The sequence below is a fragment of the Gobio gobio genome (genome assembly GCF_949357685.1).
Source record: "Gobio gobio genome assembly, chromosome: 15".
Taxonomy (NCBI): Eukaryota; Metazoa; Chordata; class Actinopteri; order Cypriniformes; family Gobionidae; genus Gobio; species Gobio gobio.
Genome location: NC_137108.1, coordinates 15,504,913 through 15,527,234, shown reverse-complemented (window position 1 = coordinate 15,527,234; position 22,322 = coordinate 15,504,913). Strand labels below are relative to the sequence as shown.

General features: G+C 41.4%; 1 protein-coding gene across 2 annotated transcripts in view; it reads right to left on the bottom strand.

Annotated features, from left to right (window-relative positions):
* Positions 1-22,322, bottom strand: part of cobl (cordon-bleu WH2 repeat protein) — a 126,943-nt gene that overhangs the window by 49,642 nt on the left and 54,979 nt on the right. Inside the window, exons 6-9 of one of the 2 annotated variants that reach the window (XM_079837453.1) lie at positions 15,465-15,509; positions 13,414-13,499; positions 13,044-13,121; positions 7,461-7,631 (exon numbers count right to left, since the gene is read on the bottom strand). In XM_079837453.1, the coding sequence (XP_079693579.1) occupies positions 7,461-7,631; positions 13,044-13,121; positions 13,414-13,499; positions 15,465-15,509 (380 nt within the window). The remainder of the gene's footprint in view (positions 1-7,460; positions 7,632-13,043; positions 13,122-13,413; positions 13,500-15,464; positions 15,510-22,322) is intronic. The other variant, XM_079837454.1, reaches the window with a different exon arrangement.

The window sequence follows — 22,322 nt, the reverse complement described above, 5'->3', positions numbered from 1 at the left end:
AAACCACTCACTGATCTTGACTAAATAACTTTTGTAACTTTAATAAGGATTGATCTGCTGTCAATCGCTTACAAAATTAACTTTAAATCGCACATTTTTCTGAAATTTATCATGATTAATCTATTGCCTAACATTAGTTTTTTAATATATATTTATTTAGAAACAACATAAAGAGAAGTTATTTAAAATATTTGATCTCACAGGTATGAAATATAAAGAAATTAAAAAAGTGATCAAAAACTATTATAAATGTAATATAGATTAATCCTTATTAAAGATACACAACTTATTCAGTCAAGAGCAGTGATTGATTTTGAACCAGGCACTGAACAGAGTACACATCAAAAGTTATCTTAGCTAATGAAATCACTTTGCAGCAGACAAGTGCACTGTGAATAACCCATAAGCTTATAAAATGAACACATTTTTTAGTTGCTTATTGCTTTCATTGCAAATAAAGCTGAGGTGATTTTCCACACAGTCTCCTGTAATCTCTCTCTCCATCTTTCCATGGCCTCTCACATACAGATGTTAATTATTAAGTTATATATGAAGATATATCAAACCCCAGGGCTCTTGCCACTTAATCCTGAGGAATGCTGGGCCTGTGATGAATTTTGAGAGGTCCCCCGCTAAACCCTGAACTACTTAATTACTCTGGCCTGTACCCTGGTCATGAGCTGGAATATTCAATTTAACCCGTTTTCATGGTGGGACCACACACAGTTCACCACACACATACATGTTTGTTTTCATTCTACTGACTTTTTTGTTTTTATACTGAGTTAATGATATTTTAATCTCTTACTCACAAACCTTTTTGAATTTTACATTTTCATCTTTTTGATGGTCATTTTGAAAGTCACTTAGTTTCTATTTCTGCGACGTCATTCCAGGTAACCCCGCCCATGCTGAAAACTTTGCATTGCATTGAGTTTTCAGTTTGGACAGAAAGAAACATTTGTCCTTTGGCAATCAACATAAAGGAGGTAATTTTACATAAATTAAAGAAAGATTTTTTTTTTTTTTTTTTACGCAGATTACTGTTGTCAGCATTTGTGTAAATCAATGTGTTTTTTAAATTATTATTACAATTCTTGACTTTAAATAAATTTCTCTCTTCTCTCACACGAGAAGCAACTAAAATATTGGAAAATGAAATGTTCTTATTTGCATCTTAGTTTTTATTTTAATTTTAAAAAGAGAATAAGTATTCTTACACCAAACGTACTTAATCCTCAAAATAAACCTAAACAAACATCCATAAAGAGGTTTGCTTTGGCATAAGGAGTCATTTATACAAAGTCTCCCTTCCTACAAACAGAGAAAGGAGTTGTGCTGTAAACAGTGTGGTCTCGCTTTGTTGTGACCGTTTTATTTTGATCGCCCTGTTCCAGGTCACATTTAGACCTCCACAGTGTTGCCTAATCAGTCATAAATCCAGCCACCCTGAGAAAAGCCCAGAAAACACATCTAAAAGACCAGCGTGTCAGTCAGCGTTACAGGACCACAGTCAGATCTGTTTGGGAAGGAGGAGGGATGTGGGAAAAAGAAACCACTTTGTGGCCTTTCTAGATTGTTCCAGTGTGTAACTGCTACATGCAAATTAATCCAAAGGGTGTGACAATAGCCAGAAGGTATCAATGACTGCTATCACCTTTCATAAACTATTACAGTCATAAGTTGTGACACTTTGAGAAAAAAAACTATGTGTGTGAAGAGGGAAAAAACTTTGTAAAACAGACCTCATGAAAGGCACACATTCCAATAAAAGTACATATGCGAAATATTGTTTACAATTGAATGATCTTTTTTTATTTTATTAAATGTAATATGTTATAAGACTATTTAAATTGGAAGGCCAATGACCTATGGTCTTATTCTAAAAATAGATGCAGGCTCTCCTTCACAGTCTGACTGGTATAAAGAAAATGAGGTAAAAAGAAAATAACTTTTAAAAGCAATTTAATTTGCTCAAAACATATGTATAGCATATATCAGTAGTATTTAGGGCCCAAGCCCTTAAAGGGCAAAGGTGCTGTTGTTTTCCTAAGAATTATAATTATTATTTTCATTTTTTCCCCGACTTCTCGGGCACTTTTTTTCATCTTTGCGTACACATCGGAAGGTGTGTTATAACTTCTGCATACATTGATTAATTTTGATGAAACTTCAGCTGTGTGTTCATTGAACAAGGCTGATCACATGAGTGTGACTATTGTGAGTCAAAAGTTATAGTGCCACCAACTGGCAGCAGGAAGTGTGTCACCGTCAAAATGCTTTGGAAACACCCTCTTAATTTTACCCGATTTGCTTCAAAAGTATAATCAATATAATGTCAAAACAGAGCAGATGTAGACCTTTGAAGTGATTCTTGATATCTTAAGTACTGTTGCCATGGCAATGCATCAAACTTTAATATTCTTTTTGGATGCTTTTGGTATTCTTAAGGCCTGTTCACACCGGGACGATTTTCATGCGTGTTTATCACCGACGTTTAACGCCTCGTGACTAAACAAAGGGCGCCAATGTGAGTGTGCACACCGACGCACAAAATGCCAGGAATAAAAGCGTAATTTTAAAAAAAACGCCTGGGGTTCGTTTTTTTATTTTGACGTGGCACGTTAAAAACTGGCAGACCAATGAGATCAGCGCTTTTGTTCACGTGCCTGGAGCTGCTGAAGTGACAGTAAAACACGACTTGGTGGCGCTCAAGCACAAAACGGTCTTGCTGAGCACACATTGATACGACAAAGAAGTAGTAAGTAGACAAAGAAGAAGATGAGCTGCTAATGCTGCCTGCCAGTTAGCAAAAAGTGTGTGAATGGTTTTGGCCATAGACATAATATGTCTATGGTTTTGGTAAGCACGTAAATACTGCGATATTCGTCCCGGTGTGTACAGGCCTTTATGGTGCGTTCACACCGGACGCGAATGAAGCGGATTAAGGTAATTAGAAATTGCTGTTTACATGGTAGTTTCTTAATCAGAGTATGGTCTTAATCAGATTAATATTGAAGTATTGTTGTCCATGTAAACGTACTGAGTGTTAGAAGTACCCCATGCACATCATTTTACCATTTTTGTAGCATAAACATTATCAACCCGATGAGAGCTTGGATCTTCCAATTTTTCTCTTTGGCACTGAAACCTAAAGATGTCCGAGTTCCGGTCCTGTGCAACTGACATTCAACTGCCATTGGCTCATTTGCATTTGAGGGGAGGTGCTTACCAATAGGTCAATTGGTACAAGCATTGTGTCACTGCAGCTGCTTTTAGAAGCTCAAGTTTCCATAAAAGTTATAGGCATTTTTTTCTACTAACCAACCATCCAGAACAACCCCACAGCAATGAGCTAAAAGTAACATCCTGCTATCTTAATTCGGCAATTGCTGCTACTGGATAAGTCAGTGAGTCTGAATCATTCAGAATGATTTTGTGAACCGCATCAACTGTTGTTTTAAATTTTAAAATACTTCTCATGTTAACACGCCAAGACACAAAGCTTTACCATGGTTTCAGAAGACTTTTATGATAACTTGGTAACTTTATTGTGCTTTTGTGTTGTTTATGAATTTTGAAAGGTTGTAATTGCAATTGCATAGACCAGCACAAAGTATCTTATTTTGTTTTCCCTGGGAGAAAGAAAGATATACAGATTTTTTTCAGCAGGTCGTTACTTCTCATATCATGGCAGTGTTACGTTCGCACGAGGCAGGTTTGCTGAGGGATCTCATTAAGGGGATGTTCCCCTGATGCGGTGGTCGCGAACCGGGCGGAGTCTGGGCCCGAGGGCCAGCATCACGGAGGCACATTCGGCAATGTCTGAGGACCTGCATACCGCTGAGATCCGGGTCCCAGGCAGGCGGGAGGCATCACGATCCAAGGACCGGTGGCAGGGCCCGAAGGCCAACATCGCCTCTTGTGTGCCCCCTCAGTCGAGGGCAGGGTGCAAAGAGGCGGACTCCCAGGAGAAGTAGGAGCTGTGTATCACAAACGCGGTCAGCGTCACCCTGAGGGTGAGTTAAGAATTACACTGACCCTCTTTCCTCTTCTTCATCGTCTCCCCAGGCGCTTCTTACATCCGGCCCGGGGAGGGCCCGTGACGATAAGATTCTAGGGCCCGCCTGGCTGGTCTGTGAGAGCGCCCCCTCAGGCCGGTAGCGCTCCTAGGCATATGCGACCAATAAAGCTTATGCATGGATATCATCACGCGCCAGAGGCGAGCTGGTAAGTCCCCCTTGAGAGGGAAACTTTAATTCTTATGTTGTGTAGACCAGTGTTTCCAAACCGGGGTGCCGCCGAGAGCAGGGGTGCCGTGTAAAAGTCCTTCAAATATTTTTTTTTTTCTTCACATTTTTCAAATAATTCTCTCTTTGTAAACTTTGTTCAATGCATGCGAGTGCTGCCATATGTTTGAATATGACCAGTCATTTTCGCTGTCATCACCCGTCAGAAGACGCGAATGAGAAGTTGCGCGCGCTGTGAGAAAATGTGTCTCTGTGCACTCATTCCGAAAGCGCGCACACAGCGTGCAAATATTGAGTTATCTTTCAAGTCTTGCTCTTGAACAGACAAATTCAGACAAAAAGTATGTCAACATGTCCATCTTTATGAGTATTCTAGCAGACATAGTCTGTATACGGTATGCCTTAAGTAAACTTTATACAGTCGAGAAAGACGACACATATCCGAGCATTAGGTCTTAAAGGGGCAGAAGTCTTTACTGCTGTCTGTTTAATGTCAAACAACAAAAGAAAAGGACATCACTCACTGCTCTTGATTGAATAGCTTTTGTAAGTTTAATAGGATTAATCTTTAATTTATACAGTCAAATATGCAATGTTATTTTACATTTGATAAATTTCTGTACCTGAAAACTAATGTTAGATGTACCTGAAAAACCTGAAAAGCATAGTTTATTTTATTAGTATCTTTGCTCAATAGTATTTATTTGTGCTGCTGCTTGTATTTATATTATTTGTTCTTATTATTTTCTTTATTTTTATTAGACAGTACTCCTTTTTTCCCTGAACATAGCAAATACTGAACCGTACCGAAACCGTGAACCTAAAACCGTGATACAAACCGAATCTTGAGCAATCTGTACCGTTACACCCCTAGCGTAACGTATGCGAGGGGGTGCCACAAAATGGAGACAATTTTCAAAGGGTGCCATGACTGAAAAAAGGTTGGGAAACACTGGTGTAGACTGTATGCTCCCCGCTGAGGTTTCGGGGATCACAGGACCATTTGGAGGATACTATAGGGCCCTGTAGTTCCCCTGTTCGGTGATTAGAATGATTTTTAGAGACACCATTAAGTGGTCTGTTTAGAGCTAGCTTCGCTAGTAGAGAATAACTGCCGTTATGTTCAACTGTGTGAAACAGTTTTTACCTCCTCTCTATGTGGAAAAACGAGTAGTTGAGGCCACCGCTCATTCCCGAGGGCATGTAGCGTTTTATTTGGCGAGTGTGTTTCTCCTAGTTAAACAGGAAAGCTCGTAGCCACCCCAGGGTAAAGCGTTAGCGTCCCCTCTTGTGGAAACTTATAGACAGGAGTGTGAGCTCAGGCTGATGCGTGAACTGCAGTGAGATCTATGTCCAGCCTCGCGGGGCTCAGACAGGGTTTTTCCTGAGGTTTTTTCGCTTCCCGAGCCTCCAGTAAAGATCTGTAGGCAGGCTGGCCCTCTCCAGGGCGCCGCATCGTTTGGCTTAGGCTTTTGCTATGGGATAGGGGGGCGTTTCTTTCCTGAAAATATTGTCGCCCCGGGCCCTCTTCTTGAATATTGCAGGGATTTTCTGTTGCATCCCTAGTTCAGCCTCCTCTCATTTTAGAGTCGTCCGGCCAAGGCCTTCTCTGCGTTCTGGGGTTCCGTTTAGTAATGCAGTTTGGTGTGAGACAGAATAGCGACTTAGGCCACCCCGCCAACCCGGCTGGGACATAGAAAGGGGTGCGCAGGAAAAAAAGTTTGGGAACCGCTGCCTTAAAGGAACCCCTTCTGTTGAATGGGTTGGTTCCAGGCGGCCGAGGTAGGACTTCATGCGGTACGCGAAGGTTCCTCCTGAGGCTTATAGCTTGGGCTATGACCGTAGGGAATGCGGTCACTGACAGCCTAGTGTGACCAGAGGGGGAGTGGTTCAGGCATTTCAGTTGAATGTGCTTGTCCTGACAGTTGTCACTGCCAGTCGGCATGCACTCCCCTCAGCATGGCGGCGTGGGTATATCGTTCCCTGTAGCGTCAGCTGACGCAGTGCGAGTTCCCTTTTGAAAGGGAGCGTCTCCGGTTACGTATGTAACCTTAGTTCTCTGAGAACAGGGAACGAGACGCTGCGTCTCATTGCCATGCCTCGGGGCCTGCCTGCCAAACAGAACCTTCAGACGATAAGATCATGTGTCATGTTTGCAAGGCCCCCTTAAATACTTGGTCGCACATTGATGACATCATAGGCTGTCGCCGGTCAATAGGATTGCTGTGATTCGATAGTAGTTCGGACACCTGTCACACTGGAGGCGCTCCCCGTAGCGTCAGCTGACGCAGCGTCTCGTTCCCTGTTCTCAGGGAACTAAGATTACATACGTAACCGGAGACGTTCTTCTGACGTTTAGCCACCAGAATTTCAAGGGCCCACTTCCTTTGTTTTGCTGCATTTGTTTTATTAGACCCCCCACCCTCCCCCAAAACACTTTCTCATCGGCTCTACGCCTATTTTGATCTCAATTCTCACCTTTTTGAGGAGTTTGCATCTATGAAAGAAGGTAAGTAAATCTAAAAGTTATAAAACTAAAAACTCTCCTATTGTTACGCATTCCTGGTTTTGAGTATCTTGTGTTTTGTTATTTTGACTTTTAGGTTGCATTCTGCCCTGTTCTTTTCCTGTGCCATATTTTGTAGTCATTATTTTGTCTCCAGGTGTGTCTTGTTAGTCTAATACTCTGTGTGTATATAAACCCCAGTTTTTCATTGTCAGGTCTTGTTCTTCCCAGGTTTTATGTTGGTTTCGTTTATCTGTTCCCTACTTTGTTTATTTTGGTTCTTTCATTTCTTTAATAAACCTTATTGCACATGGATCCTGCTCTCGCTTGTCTCTGAGTTCGCCAGCATTACACCTATACATTTTTCCTTTTCATTAAATTGTTTTGCTGCATTTCAAAGCTCATCTCAGAGCTGGTTTGTTTGGTTCTTGAGATTCGATTTCAATGTAGTTTTGCATTCATAGCAATCATAAACTGCTTATGCATGTAAAATTTTACATCCCTGTTAGCTACAATATTTACAGAGCAGAGAATACATTCACAGGTTCGTACAGTGCACAGGAGCTTTTATGCAAAAAACCTTAAGACTTAAAAGGACAGCTACTCCAAGGAATTATTATTTAGACTGTGTAAATATTTGTCAGTGGTTATGATTGGTGTGTGTGTGTGTGTGTGTGTGTGTGTGTGTGTGTCATTGCTCAAACCTGTGATGTCAGTGGTAAAGTCTGTGTGGGAGCTGATGGGGGTGCTGGAGCTCTGCGTTTCTTTAATTCCACGTTCGGGGACATCTTGGAGATGTTCATCACAGACTGAGACTGACCAAGAGTGCTGGGACGGGTCTCCACACATGGGCCACTTGCCCCCACTGATATACCCTGAGCATAAAACAAAGAGTGACACTTTAAGAGCTACACAAATACACATTTAAGTACACGTTTAAAAGACATACATGAAAATAAAAATATGTCTATAAATATAAGTGCAAAGTAGAGAAAGTAGAGACTAGCTTAGTACAAATGACAAGGTGTACACACATTGGAGGTGCATTGTACAGAGAAATTAAGTATTATTGTAGGCAGTGCATCCTGAATTTAAAGGGCAGCAGGTTTAACAGAGGACAGCAAATCAATTACATTTGGGCTGGAAATGTCATGACCTGCTCCTGGGGAGTGGCTGAGTTCTGAGGGCTTTACCCTGGCCATGACCCCACGTTTACACACCATAAAACAGCTGCCCCGAGAAGACGGTTAACAGGGAGGGACTCAAGACATAAACTAAACTACAACAACTGCTGATATCTTTGGATTCCTAAACCTGCTATGCAAGTTTATTAGTTTAGTGATCTCTTAAATAATTTACTATTGTGCCAAATCTATAAATCTGTACAACACTTAGCATAATGTGTAGTTATAATTTGTTGAATTATTGAGAAGCAGAACTGAAAGTGAGGATAGGTGAAGAGAAAGAAAATAAAAGAAGGGGTAAACCAGATGCATTTTAATAAATAATCCAGTTATGTCCCTACTCTCTGTGTTTTATACAGATTTTATTAGCAAGATTTAAAAGTGCATATACTGTGTAGATTTTTTGGAAGAGAAGTATTAATTTTTACACTAGTGAATTTAAAAAAGCATAATAAATAAAACAAAAAACATTGACATTAAAAGCGTAATTTAGTTTGTTGTTGAAATTCATTCTCCTATACCATTGTGTGACAAATGCTGTTTGCTGAACTGAACTAAGAATCAATTTAAATTCCAAATCAATTCCAGAATTTGGTATTTAACAGGATGCATAACCAATATTTTAATTTTAAGAAAGTAAAATTGAAATGGATTGAATTGCAAAAAAGTTAATTGTTGCAAGCATAGTGTTTAATGGACTTTGGCATTTTTTTTTATACATATTACTATTAGTACACTTCTATTATTTTAGCTCATATTACATAATTAAAAGTTCAAAGTTTGATAACACTTTTTATTTAAAAAAAAAAATCTGAAAGCATTGCAGACCAGTGGCGTCCACTGCTTCTGCCACCTCAAACCCCACAAAATCAAACGGAGATAATTGAGTGAGACTACACAAGTAATGATAATAATAATAATAATAATAAATTAAATAAAAAAAAAACTACAATGCAGAATACACAGAAATGAAGGAGTGACACTTTAACACTTCCATGATGAGAACTAATGAAAACACACATATAACACAAACATATAACACATAAAGGTATGTGTAATATTGTGATATAACTGCAAAAAAATTATACTTTAGTATAAAATAAATGCTTTAAACCATTGACAAAGAGTATTTTTTTATTGTTATAATAAGGATTTAATAATGTCTAAAAATAAATCATAAAATAAACGTCTTTTGTCTCCGCTGGAACCAGCCGGCTTCAAGTCTCCTTTGTCTCGCTGATCCCTTCCAGTTCCAAGGCTCCTTCGTTGGTCAGTCGTTGCTCTACCTATGCCTCGTACTTCCGAGCCTTTGGCTGCGCCTCATCCCTCCACCCTTCTGACTCATTTGGGCTTGTCCTCCCCTCTGGCTTCACCTTGGTCCTCAGTCCCACTTGGCTCCACCATAGTCCTCCAGCACCTCAGCTGCCAGGTCCTTTGGTGTCACATAGGGTCTCACCTGGGTCTCCCAACTCTCCTGGATCCACCTCTGTCGGTCGGTTTCCTGACTCCACTGTGGCTCCTCCCTCCATTGGTTCCGCTGTGGGCCTTTGCTAGGATGGCTCACTTCTGGGTCTTCATCTGGCTCCTCCCCCTATCATCTCCTCACTGGCTCCTCCCGCCATCATCTCCTCCGTGGTGGTTCCCTCTGTCAGCCCCTCCTTGGTCACTCCAGCTACATGTCCTGCTCCAGAGCCCCCACACCTCCACCAAGGTACCAAGATAGGTTGCCACCTGAGAAATAAGTCCATTCGGGAAATTTTCTCACTACTAAATGTTCTATGGTCAACTGTTAGTGGTATTATAACAAAGTGGAAGCAATTGGGAACAATAGCAACTCAGCCACAAAGTGGTAAGCCATGTAAAATCAGAGCGGGGTCAGCGCATAGCTACAGACCTCCAAACTTTGTGCAGCCTTCAGATTAGCTCAAAAACAGTGGGTAGAGAGCTTTATGGAATGGATTTCCATGGCCGAGCAGCTGCATCCAAGCTTTACATCACCAAGTGCAATGCAAAGCATCGGATGCAGTGGTGTAATGCACACCGCCACTGGACTCTAGAGCAGTGGAGACGTGTTCTCTGGAGTGACGAATCACGCTTCTCTGTCTGGCCATTCGATAGACGAGTCTGGGTTTGGCGGTTGCCAGGAGAACGGTTCTTGCCTAACTGCATTGTGCCAAGTGTAAAGTTTGGTGGATGGGGGATTATGGTGTGGGTTGTTTTTCAGGGGTTGCCCATTAGTTCTAGTTCCAATGATAAGAACTCTTAATGCTTCAGCATACCAAGACATTTTGGACAATTTCATGCTTCCAACTTTGTACTGCGCACCAGTGCACAAAGCAAGGTCCATAAAGACATGGATGAGTTTGGTGTAATGGAACCTGACTGGCCTGCCCAGAGTCCTGACCTCAACCTGATAGAATACCTTTGGGATGAATTAGAGCGGAGACTGTGAGCCAGGCCTACTCGTCCAAAATCAGTGCGTGACCTCACAAATGTGCTTTTAGAAGAAGAATGGTGAAAAATTCTCATAAACACACTCCTAAACCTTGTGAAAAGCCATCCCAGAAGAGTTGAAGCTGTTATAGCTCCAAAGGGTGGGCCAACTCCATATTAAACCCTACAGATTAAGAATGGGATGCCATTAAAGTTCATGTGCATGTAAAGGCAGGCGGCCAAACTTTTGGCAATATAGTGTATATTTATAGAAACATTTCAGCAGGTTGGAGATATGCAAGAACAATGTACCACATATTATTTTAAAATGACTTTCATCCCACCATGTCAGTCTCATCCATGCTTTCCCTAATTCTTTTTGTGTCGGTAAATCTTGAAAACTGAGGCAAGAATGTTGTTGTTTAGAATTAGAGCAGCCTGCTTCACTTACCGGATAAAGGAAGTGTGATAAAGGCCTATTCTTCTTAACACTGGGGTTCTTTCACAAGATTTATTGTTTGTTTGAGTGGTCCAACATTCCACTACAGGCTAAATCAAGTGAGACTGAGGTGTGACTACCTGTTTAGTAAAACAATTTTGGACTGGAAGGGGTGGTAAAAATGTCTGGGAAATCTGTTTAAAAGCAAACATTATTTTTGCAATTTAGTTTGTTGCCGCTAATGTCACAAATTACACTTCACTTTACAAACAAAAGTAGAAAAGCAGAAATATGCATCAACATAAAGACAGAGACAGGATGTTCCTTTATGAGAGAGCAGAGAGATCTGGCAAACACTGACAGGAACAACATTGGATCTTCTAGAACCTTTCATGAGTGTTTGAGTGAGTGCTCAGCTGTTGGTTGGAACGAGAGAGAGAGAGAGAGAGAGAGAGAGAGAGAGAGAGAGAGAGAGAGAGAGAGAGAGAGAGAGAGAGAGAGAGAGAGAGAGAGAGATGGTATGCAGTCTTGCAGTCTTGCAGCTTGACTTGAGAAGAAAGTGTAACAAACAGACATATGATCCAAACTAGACATAAAAACTAGGCACAAACACACACCAACACAAACAAATGCAACACCTGGAAAAAGCACAAAGACAACATAATCACAGCTCTACTATCATGGCTACATGCTTTCATTAGACTCCACAACCTCCCTGTAAAAGTTTGATGTTCTCTCTTAAAAAAAAAATTCTCACCCCTCTCTGCCCTTAGAACGGAATGTTCAAAGTGGGAATGGCTATTAGCGGGTTATATAATCGGAAATCAGTTACTGCGACGTGTTGAAAATGGCTCTTGGCTCTGTCTGGGATATTGTAAATAGCGTGCACCTGAACTAGTGTAATTACAGGGGCGAGCATCGAGAGCAGAGAAGAGCCCTTCATAAAAAAGGGTGATCGATTTAAAATAACTGACATATTAAAGATGAATTATGGACGTCTGGGCTGTTAAGCGCATGTGTCTGAGTGTCTACAAGAACAAGGTGTGTTTCTCAGAGAAAAGGGAAAAGATGTACAGAACAATGTGAGTGTGGAGATAAAAATCTCTGGAAGATTAAGTGTGTGTGAGTGTACCTACATAACTATATATTGGACATACACTTGTACCCTGAAGTGAACTAAATCTGAGAAAACCTCCTTTTGGGAGGTCAAGTAAATTAAATGTAATATAGTGGTCAAGTAAATGGTTTAAAAAACATATTGAACAGTGTTGATTTTTTATTTAAAAAATGCAGAAAGTTTGTGTGTGTGCATTGGGGTAATATCACAAAAGGGTCATCCAAGAAGCAGGAAAAGTACCAGCAGATAACTCTGAGATCTAGTCTATCTCTGATCCAAAGCGAACCAAGACAAAACTATCCTTCTAAAATGTAGTTTGAACAGTGATAGTGACTTAAGGAAAACTTAAGAAAATCTCATCAACGTAAGATAAAAGTTGAACCATATAATTTGGTCAAATCTATGTGAGTGCTGCTGGAGATCACACTTTTGCCCAAGTGATTACTGACACCTAGTGGTGATACCTGAAAAACAATAGATTGGATGGTGGAGATTTCTGAAACATACTTGACCTGAGTCTGTAATTTTTATTGAAAAGGACACATATTTTCATTAATGTAGATTTATATTATTATTGTATATTATCATATATTATTATCATTATCATAATAAAATAAATAATACATTCATATATATTCTCATGAATATATTATTTGTTTTTTTTATACTAACCAATCTGCATTAAGACCAAAAGTTCTGGTTCAGAACTATCCTTTTCTTTTTTTAAGTGTGGGATTTCTAAAACAAATTCCATTACTATTCTGTAAATTTTATTTAAAAAATATAATATAGGACACATTTTCATTAATATTGTTTTATTATTCTTATTATTTTTGTTGTTACTCAAATGTATTATTAAAAATACATTAATATTATATATTTTAGTATTGACTAATCAGCACCCAGAACTATTCTTTTTCATAATTAAAATAGAGATCAATCATTGATGCAATAAAAGTCGATTTCCAGTCAAATGAACGCCAAAAAAGTTCTGAAAAGAACAAATTAAGAAAAATGTAGAAGAATTAATCTTCAGACAGTGTGTTCAAGTTTGAAAACTGAGAGATGAGAATGCATTAGTAAAGGACAGTGGAGTTCATGGGTTAGTACTTACATTAATGTTAGTGTCTGCATTGTCAACAACACTATCATCATCAAGACTGTCCATGTCCTCAGAGGACTGATCGTCAGTCTGAAATGGGAATGTAACACTAGCATGGCAGGCAGACTCACAATATCCATGAAAACCATGCAGTGCAGGATATAAACATCGCAATATCAATTTAACGTTTAATTTACAGTATATTTTGCGACATGTATTAGTTTCCTCCGGCATATGCATTGGCTCAGGATTTATTTTGCTATACGTCTAAATATTTTTGGGTTTCTATAGACATGCAGCATGCAAACATAAAGCACTATCAAGGTTTAACCAGAACAAAAATATGAATGTAAGTTTGTGCACACGGAAGTCTGTGTTCTACCTTTGATTTCCTGCGATTAAACTTGAGAAAGCCCAGCAGACCCTTTTTATCTGATCCACTCAGACTGTTGGAGTGAAGAGATTCAGCTGTAAGAGAAACACATTCGTTCAGCATCTTACACAAACACACAGAAGCTACTATTATAATCTAGAATTGAGTCAAGCAATGTTACTTTTGTTAAATTTTTTGTTAAAATTTCAAACTTTAATCTTACTTAATCTTTTACATTAACTAGCATTCAAAAGTTTGGGGTCAGTATGATGTTTTTTTTTAAAGAAATTAATACTTTCATTCAGCAAGGACGCATTTCAAAAGAGACAGTAAACTAAAGACATTTATTGTGTTATAAAATATATCCATTTCAAATAAATGCTGTTCTTTTGAACTTTCTATTCATCAAATAATCCTTAAAAACATATCACGGTTTCCACAAAAATATTAAGCAGCACACTGATGATAAAAATAAATTCTTGAGCACCAAAAATCATGTGACACTGAAAACTGGAGTAATGGCGGCTGAAAAAAAACGTTTTTTAAAAGGAAACGGTGCAGCTTTGAACACCCTGTTCTGATGACGCAGGAGTTGCAACTATGGCAGCTGAGAAGGCCATGCTTTGTGTTCTTTTTGAGGAATTTTCAGAGCCTGATGAAATCGATAAATACATGTTTAATACTGCAAAATACATTCAATAACTGCCCTTGCCATTCAGAATAAAAGAGAACATCCCCATCCCGTTTAATTAACTGTTTTATCTCCTGGTAATCAACTCTAATTTAAATCATTTTATTTCTTGCTCTTACTTTTTTAATACCTTGTATTTTCTTTCTCATTTTTATATAAAGCACTTAATTTATAATTTAAGCGCTTAACTTGAAATTTGGTATATAAAGAAACTTGCCTTGCAATGAAGCTAAGAATATAAACTGCATCATCATGTTGATATGCTATATTTTTACTATAAAACTATTACGACAATCATGTCTTCTAATATCTTCATTTGTCGCGTATGCCGAGCTGCAGCGGACACATTTGTAAACAACTTCACTTGGACCCATTAATTTGTGCGAGCTGTCTCTTTAATACCGCGCGGTTTATATACATGTTGCTGCTGATTGGAATGACATATTTGACACACCCACCAAACGAGAGAAAACGCATCTCAAACCAGTTGCACATCGTTTCCAGGAAACATGACGTTCAACTGGAAACCATAGCAAAACGTTGCGCACCGGTTTGAGCTTTGAATGTGCCACAGGTTTGCCATCATATCAATAAATTACATTTTAAAATATATGCAGGCTTGGTGAGCATAAAAGACTTCTTTCAAAAACATTTAAAAAATCTTACCGACCCCAAACGTTTTAATAGTAGTGTAAACCAAAAATAAATAGCACACTTATCATTGGAATAATCAAAACAGACACACACAATATAGTAAAATAGTGTGTTAAGTTTATGATTTGCAAGCACTGTAATAATGCTTTCCCATCATGCATCACAAGACACCCAAACACTTCACTCAATGTCCAACATTGTGGCAATTAAGAAAGTTTGTTACATCAAGAATTTACAAGTTTAAATAGATAGTTCACTTTTGTGGAATTAATAAAGAAACATTTAGATAATATAGTTACTTAATAACTTTTAAACATGTATATGGTCTGTACTAATGGAACAGGAAGTGTTATAAGCAGCAATGCACTAAAAGCAGTACAAAATTCTGACATTAGATGGTGCTACACCCTCGCAAAGCCTCTACGTCAACACATTTAGATGAATGAACACTAACACAAGGGACAGGTTTTCTGAATACAACATAAATGCATTGAGAGCATAAGCATGACAGTAACAATAAGCATAAAAGATGAATACAAAAACATAGGCACTGCATGTCTTGTTTAGTTTCTGTCTTCTGGGTTATTTTAATCAGATAAAGCTCAAGAATGTTCTGTGACAGGAAGCAGACTCTCAGCGCATTCAAGACAGTTTAACTACATATACTGTAAAGGCACTATGACGGCTATACAGTCAAAGTCATGTACATCAGTACCTGAGTAGTACAGTGCAGGGGTCGAAGCCATTTTAGGCTGGAGAACTGAAAACAATCAAACCAGTAGAACATTTTAAAGGAAATGAGACTGAAAAGGCATATTTTTACACTTGGCTGGCTAGACAGTAAAGAACTCACAGCTAAGACAGTGAAATGTCACAGGATATTAGTCCCTTTAGGTGCTGTATGAGTATGTTATGTAAGAACTGACTAAACTCTTAAGCTGACTCACCAAAGATACTGTAAGTGGAAACATCTAAAGGTAAACTTTTTGGAGCAATGTTGCCAAGAAATGTTGCTTGGGCATTTTCCCATTGAGAATGGGCAACAAATTTATATCTGGATACTTTAGATGGGCCGTGGGCCCTGTGTCTAACCTGGTTGCCCGTTGACGGCAACATTGCCCAGCAATATTGTTAAAAAAGTTGCCTTGTATCATCACCTGAAGATACAAGGTCTGAACAGGAAGAGCTGGACCTGCCAATTAAACATCAACAACCGAACTGAAACCAGTAGTTTCCTAACTTATTGACTAACGTTAACAAAGATTAAATATAGTAACAAATGTACTGCTCATGGTTAGTTCATGTTAGTTAGTACATTAACTAATGTTAACTAATGAAACCTTATTGTAAAGTGTTACCATATATACAGGTGCATCTCAATAAATTAGAATGTCATGGAAAAGTTCATTTATTTCAGTAATTCAACTTAGTTGAACTTAAGCCTTATTATATAGACTCATTACATGCAAAGTGAGATATTTCAAGCCTTTATTTGTTATAATTTTGATGATTATAGCTTACAGCTTCTACATCTCAGAATATTGTGAAAAGGTTCAGTATTGTAGGTTCAAAGTATCACACTCTAATCAGCTAATTAATCCAAAACTTCTGAAAAGGGTTCCTGAGCCTTTAAATGGTCTCTCAAGTCTGGTTCAGTCGAATTCATGGGGGAAGACTGCTGATCTGACAGTTGTGCAGAAAACCATCATTGACACCTTCCACAAGGAGGGAAAGCCTCAAAAGGTAATTGCAAAAGAAGTTGGATGTTCTCAAAGTGCTGTATCAAAGCACATTAATAGAAAGTTAAGTGGAAGGGAAAAGTGTGGAAGAAAAAGGTGCACAAGCTGCAGAGATAACCAGAGCCTGGAGAGGATTGTCAGGAAAATGCCATTCAAATGTGTGAGAGAGCTTCACAAGGAGTGGACTGAGGCTAGAGTTACTGCATCAAGAGCAACCACACACAGACGGATCCTGGACATTGCTTAAAATGTCGTCATAAATGTCTTACCTGCGCTAAAGAAATAAAGAACTGGTCTGTTGCTCAGTGGTCCAGCCCTCTCTTCTGATGAGAGCAAATGTTGAATCTAATTTGGAAACCAAGGTCCCAGAGTCTTGAGGAAGAATGGAGAGGAACACAGTCCAAGATGCTTGAAGTCCAGTGTGAAGTTTCCACAGTCTGTGTTGGTTTGGGGAGCCATGTCATCGGCTGGTGTTGGTCCACTATGCTTTATTAAGTCCAGAGTCAACGCACCCGTCTACCAGGACATTTCAGAGCACTTCATGCTTCCTTCAGCAGACAAGCTTTATAGAGATGCTGACTTAATTTTCCAGCAGGATTGGCACCTGCCCACACTGCCAAAAAGTACCAAAACCTGGTTCAATGACCATGGGATTACTGTGCTTGATTGGCCAGCAAACTCGCCTGACCTGAACCCCATAGAGAATCTTTGGGGCATTGCCAAGAGAAAGACGAGAGACATGAGACCGAACAATGCAGAAGAGCTGAAGGCCGCTATTGAAGCATCCTGGTCTTTCATAACACCTCAGCAGTGCCACAGGCTGATAGCATCCATCCCAGCCGCATTGAGGCAGTAATTCATGCAAAAGGGGCCCAAACCAATTACTGAGTACATGTACATGATTATATTTTTCAGAGGGCCGACATTTCTGTATTTAAAATCCTTTTTTTTCATTGATTTCGTGTAATATTCAAATTTTATTTTGAATTTGGGGGTTGCATAAGCTGTAAGCCACAATCATCAAAATTATAACAAATAAAGGCTTGAAATATCTCACTTTGCATGTAATGAGACTTTATAATAGTTTTACTTTTTACGTCGAATTACTGAAATAAATGAACTTTTCCACGACATTCTAATCTATTTAGATGCACCTATATATATATATATATATATATATATATATATATATATATATATATATATATATATATATATATATATATATATATATATATATATAATACTTGTAAAATGCTGTTATTTTTAACTTTATATTCATCAAAAAATCCTAAAGAAAAAAAGTAACGGTTTTAAATTTATGATTTTAAACTGATAATAATTCTACTTTTACTTTGCCAAATCAGCATACTAGACTGATTTATTTCATGTGACACTGAAGACTGGAGTAATGGCTGAGCATTCTGCTTTGCCATCACTGGAATAAATCACAGTTAATATAATAAATATATTACAATATAAAACAGTTATTTAAAATTATTATAATATTTCACAATATTATGGTTTTTACTGTATTTTTCATCAAATAAATCCAGCCTTGGTGAGCGTAAGATACTTATTTTAAAAACATTATATAACACATTTTGAAACAACCGCTTATATACTGTATTATTATTAGACATATTACTAAGTGACAGAAAAAGATCTCGGGTTATGACTATAACCCTTGTTCCCTGAGAAGGGAACGAGACACTGAGTCGGAACGACACTTTTGGGAACGCCCTCAGCGTTGCGTGTCTGAAGCATGAATGAAACTAAGACCGATCTTGATTGGTGCTACGTCATGACGTAGTATCTGACGGCATTCCCGGAAGTATAAAGGGATGCCAGATCACAACAGCGCTAGCTTTTTTCGCGATGAAGCAGTCGCTCCCTGGCATGGAGAGGCGTGGCAAGGAGACGCAGTGTCTTGTTCCCTTCTCAGGGAACAAGGGTTATAGACATAACCCGAGACGTTCCCTTTCAAGGGAACTCGCACTGCGTCGGAACGACACTTTTGAGAACGAAATGCCCACTATGCCACCATGAACCATGCCTGCCCTTGTGTGAAGCTGGAACCCAGGCACACTTAGGACGAGAGCACCCTAGCGCCTGGCGTCAGACTATAGAACCTGATAAATGTGTGCTGGGTAGGCCAGCCGGCTGCCTCACAAATCTCCTGAATCGGGACCCCCATATGAAGGGCCCGAGAAGAGGCCATGCCCCTGGTGGAATGCGCCCTCAAGGCCAAAGGTGAAGGCAAACCGCGCACCTGATAGGCCAAGGCAATTGCCTGTATGACCCAATTACTGACGTCTGCTTGGACGCGGGCAGCCCCTTCTTAGGAGACCCGAAGCACACTAACAGTTGGTCCGATCTTCTCCACTGCGAAGACTTCCGCAGATAAATTTGCAGAGCTCTGACCGGGCAGAGCAAATGAAGTCTCCCCTCTTCAGCCGATACATGAGGTGGAGGATGAAACGCCTGCAGAACCGTAGGCCGTGCCACATTAGATGGCACCTTGGGCACATAGCCCGGCCTAGGATGAAGGATGGCTTTAACTCCGCCAGGGGCAAACTCCAGGCAAGTTGGTGTGATAGCCAAGGCCTGAAGGTCCCCCACTCTCCTCAGAGAAGTGATAGCCAGGAGCAGCGCCACCTTAAGCGACAGAACTCGATCTGTCGCAGACTCGAGCGGTTCGAAGGGGGCCGAAGCCAATCCCTCGAGAACCACTGCCAGATCCCAAGTTGGAACTCTAGAGCGAGTCGCAGGCTTCATCCTCCAAGTACCACGAAGGAAACGTACGACCAAAGGGTGCCTCCCCAAAGGCCCATCACTTATAGGAGTGTGGAAAGCCACAATGGCAGCCACGTACACCTTAAGCGTGGACGGGGTAAGCCCTGCAGAGAAGCGATCTTGGAGGAACTCCAGCACTGAAGCCACTGGGCAGTTAACTGGGTTCACCTCACGCTCCCTGCACCAAGTGGAAAACATGTTCCACTTTAAGCCGTACAACCTTCTTGTGGAAGAAGCCCTGGAACTGAGTATGGTCTCCACTACACCTGGCAACAGGCCAGCCTCTAAGTACTGAGTCCCCTGAGGGGCCAGACTCAAAGCTTCCACAGCTCTGGCTGGGGGCTAAATATTGTGCCCCCTGCCTGAGACAGCAGGTCGCTCCTCAGAGAGCTATCAGGGGAAATGCATACAGACGCAGCCTCGGCCACGTCTGCATCATGAGAGAAAACCACAGAGGACAGTGGGACGTCTCTCGAGACGCAAATAGGTCCACTTCCACTGGGCCGAACCTCTCGCATATGGACTTCACCGCCTCTGGGTGAAGTCTCCACTCCCCGGGCCTCAGCCCCTGCCTCGACAGGATGTCTGATCCCTGGTTCTGGTCCCCGGGAATAAACATCGCCCTGAGAAACGATAATTTCCCCTGGGACCACAGGAGGATCTCATGCGCCCGTGTGTATGGAGGGCGAGACCTCAGACCCCCCTGATGGTTCAGGTACGCAACCACTGACATGTTGTCGGAGCGCTCCAGAACATGATAACCCCTGAGATCTGTGAGGAAGCTCCTCAGAGCCCTGAACACAGCCAACATCTCCAGGCAATTTATATGCCATGAATGATGATGGTCCTGCCACAGACCCTGGGTAAAGTGGCCGTCCATGACCGCTCCCCAACCAGTGAGGGAGGCGTCTGTCGAAACTGATTTCCGGCGACATGACGCTCCCAACACTGGCCCCTGGGACAGAAACCAAGGTTTCTTCCATATTGATAGGGAACGAAGGCATCTGCGCGTTACCCTGATCATACGGAATGGATTCCCCTTCGGGGAAAACCCCTTGGCTTTCAGCCACCACTGCAGGGGTCTCATGTACAACAGACCAAAAGGTATTACGTTGGACGCAGCTGCCATGAGCCCCTGCAGTCTTTGAAACTGCTTTACAGTGATGTTGCGGCCTAACTTCATGCTGTAGACCATCGCCCGTATGGACTTCACGCGTGCAGGAGACATTTGTGCCCGCATCGTCGTCGAGTCCCATACTACCCCCAGGAACGTGGTCCTCTGGGAGGGCGTCAACATGCTCTTTTTCATGTTGAGTCTCAACCTCAAGCTTTGAATATGGCCAAGGATGACATCTCGATGCCGAACTGCCATCTCTCACGACATAGTAAGATATAGTTCAGCACACAGATACCCTGGAGTCTCAGAGGAGCCAGAACTGCATCCATGCACTTGGTGAACGTGCGAGGGGAAAGAGCTAGGCCGAACGGAAGAACACGATATTGGAACGCTTCGCCCCCGAAAGCGAACCTCAGGAACTCCCTGTGCGCAGGACTGATGGAAATATGGAAGTATGCGTCCTTTAGATCTATCGTGACAAACCAGTCCTTGCACCGAATTTGATTCACGATGATAGGAATTGTGAGCATCTTGAACCTGAACCTCCTCAGAGACCGGTTCAAGAACCTCAGATCTAAAATTGGGCGCAGACCCCCGTCCTTTTTGGGAACTATAAAGTACCGGCTGTAGAACCCCGACCTCCCTGTCTGGTGGAGGAACACGTTCTATGGCCTCCTTTACCAACAGGGATTGTACCTCCTGTTCCATTACCCGAGCCTGCTCTGGGACCACTGCAGTCCAGACCACCCCACTGAATCTTGGTGGGCTGTGGCCGAACTGCAGTCTGTACCCTTTCTCTACCGTGTGTAGGACCCATGGCGACACATTCGACAGGCGTTGCCACGCCTGGAAGAAATCTACCAAGGGAATCAGTCTCTCGAGACTGACCTCGGGTGTTTTTTGAATACCATCTCGACCCCCTGAGGCGATGCTCTCTTTCTGTACCTGCCGGTACGAGGAGCTCGATGACGGCTGGGGCTGGTCGGTTTTAGGACCAGCCCCATTAGACTTGGAGTGGAGAGGGATAAACTGCTGGAACGCAGCAGATTGCCTCTTCGCCTCCTGAAACCTGTCGACAACCGTGTTGACACAACCACAAATGCCTCTCCGTTGGCACCATAGCTGACATGGAGCGACCCACAGCGTGGGCCATCTCCTTGGTGACACAGAGAGATCAAATCTGTCGCTCTGCGGAGTTCAGCCACATCCTCAGGTGTGGGTTCCATGCCTTCATCCAAGTCTTTTAACAGGTCGGTCTGGTATGCCTGCAATAAAGCTATGGTATGCAGACATGCACCAGCCCGACCTGCCGCCATATATGCCCTGCCCACCATCGCCAATGTATCTCTACATGGTTTGGTGGGCAGCACCGGGGTTTTCAGGGAGGACGCTGCATCGGGAGACAGATAACCGACCAAAGCCCTCTCCACCCGCGGCATCCTCCCATAGGCATTCTCTCCCGCCCCCATAATATTACTGTACTCCAACACCGTTGAACACACTGCTTGGACTGTTGACTCGTCATTTTGCTTTCACTCGTTTTACTTTACTGAACTAGAAAACTCTCAGTCTCAGAAACACACACACACAACAGAGCGCTGCTGAAGAGCGAAAAAAGCTAGCGCTGTTGTGATCCGGCGTCCCTTTATACTTCCGGGTATGCCGTCACATACTATGTCATGACATAGCACCAATCAAGATCGGTCTTAGTTTCATTCATGCTTCAGACGCGCAATGCTGAGGGCGTTCCCAAAAGTGTCGTTCCGACGCAGTACGAGTTCCCTCGAAAGGGAACCTATTTATTTTGGAATTCTAAGAAACATTTTTTTGTTGCACTTTATCAATTGTATTTAGTATTGTTTTGCCATGCTGTCCACGACTCTTAGAATAGGCCAGTGACCCAACACTTGAGAACTGCTGA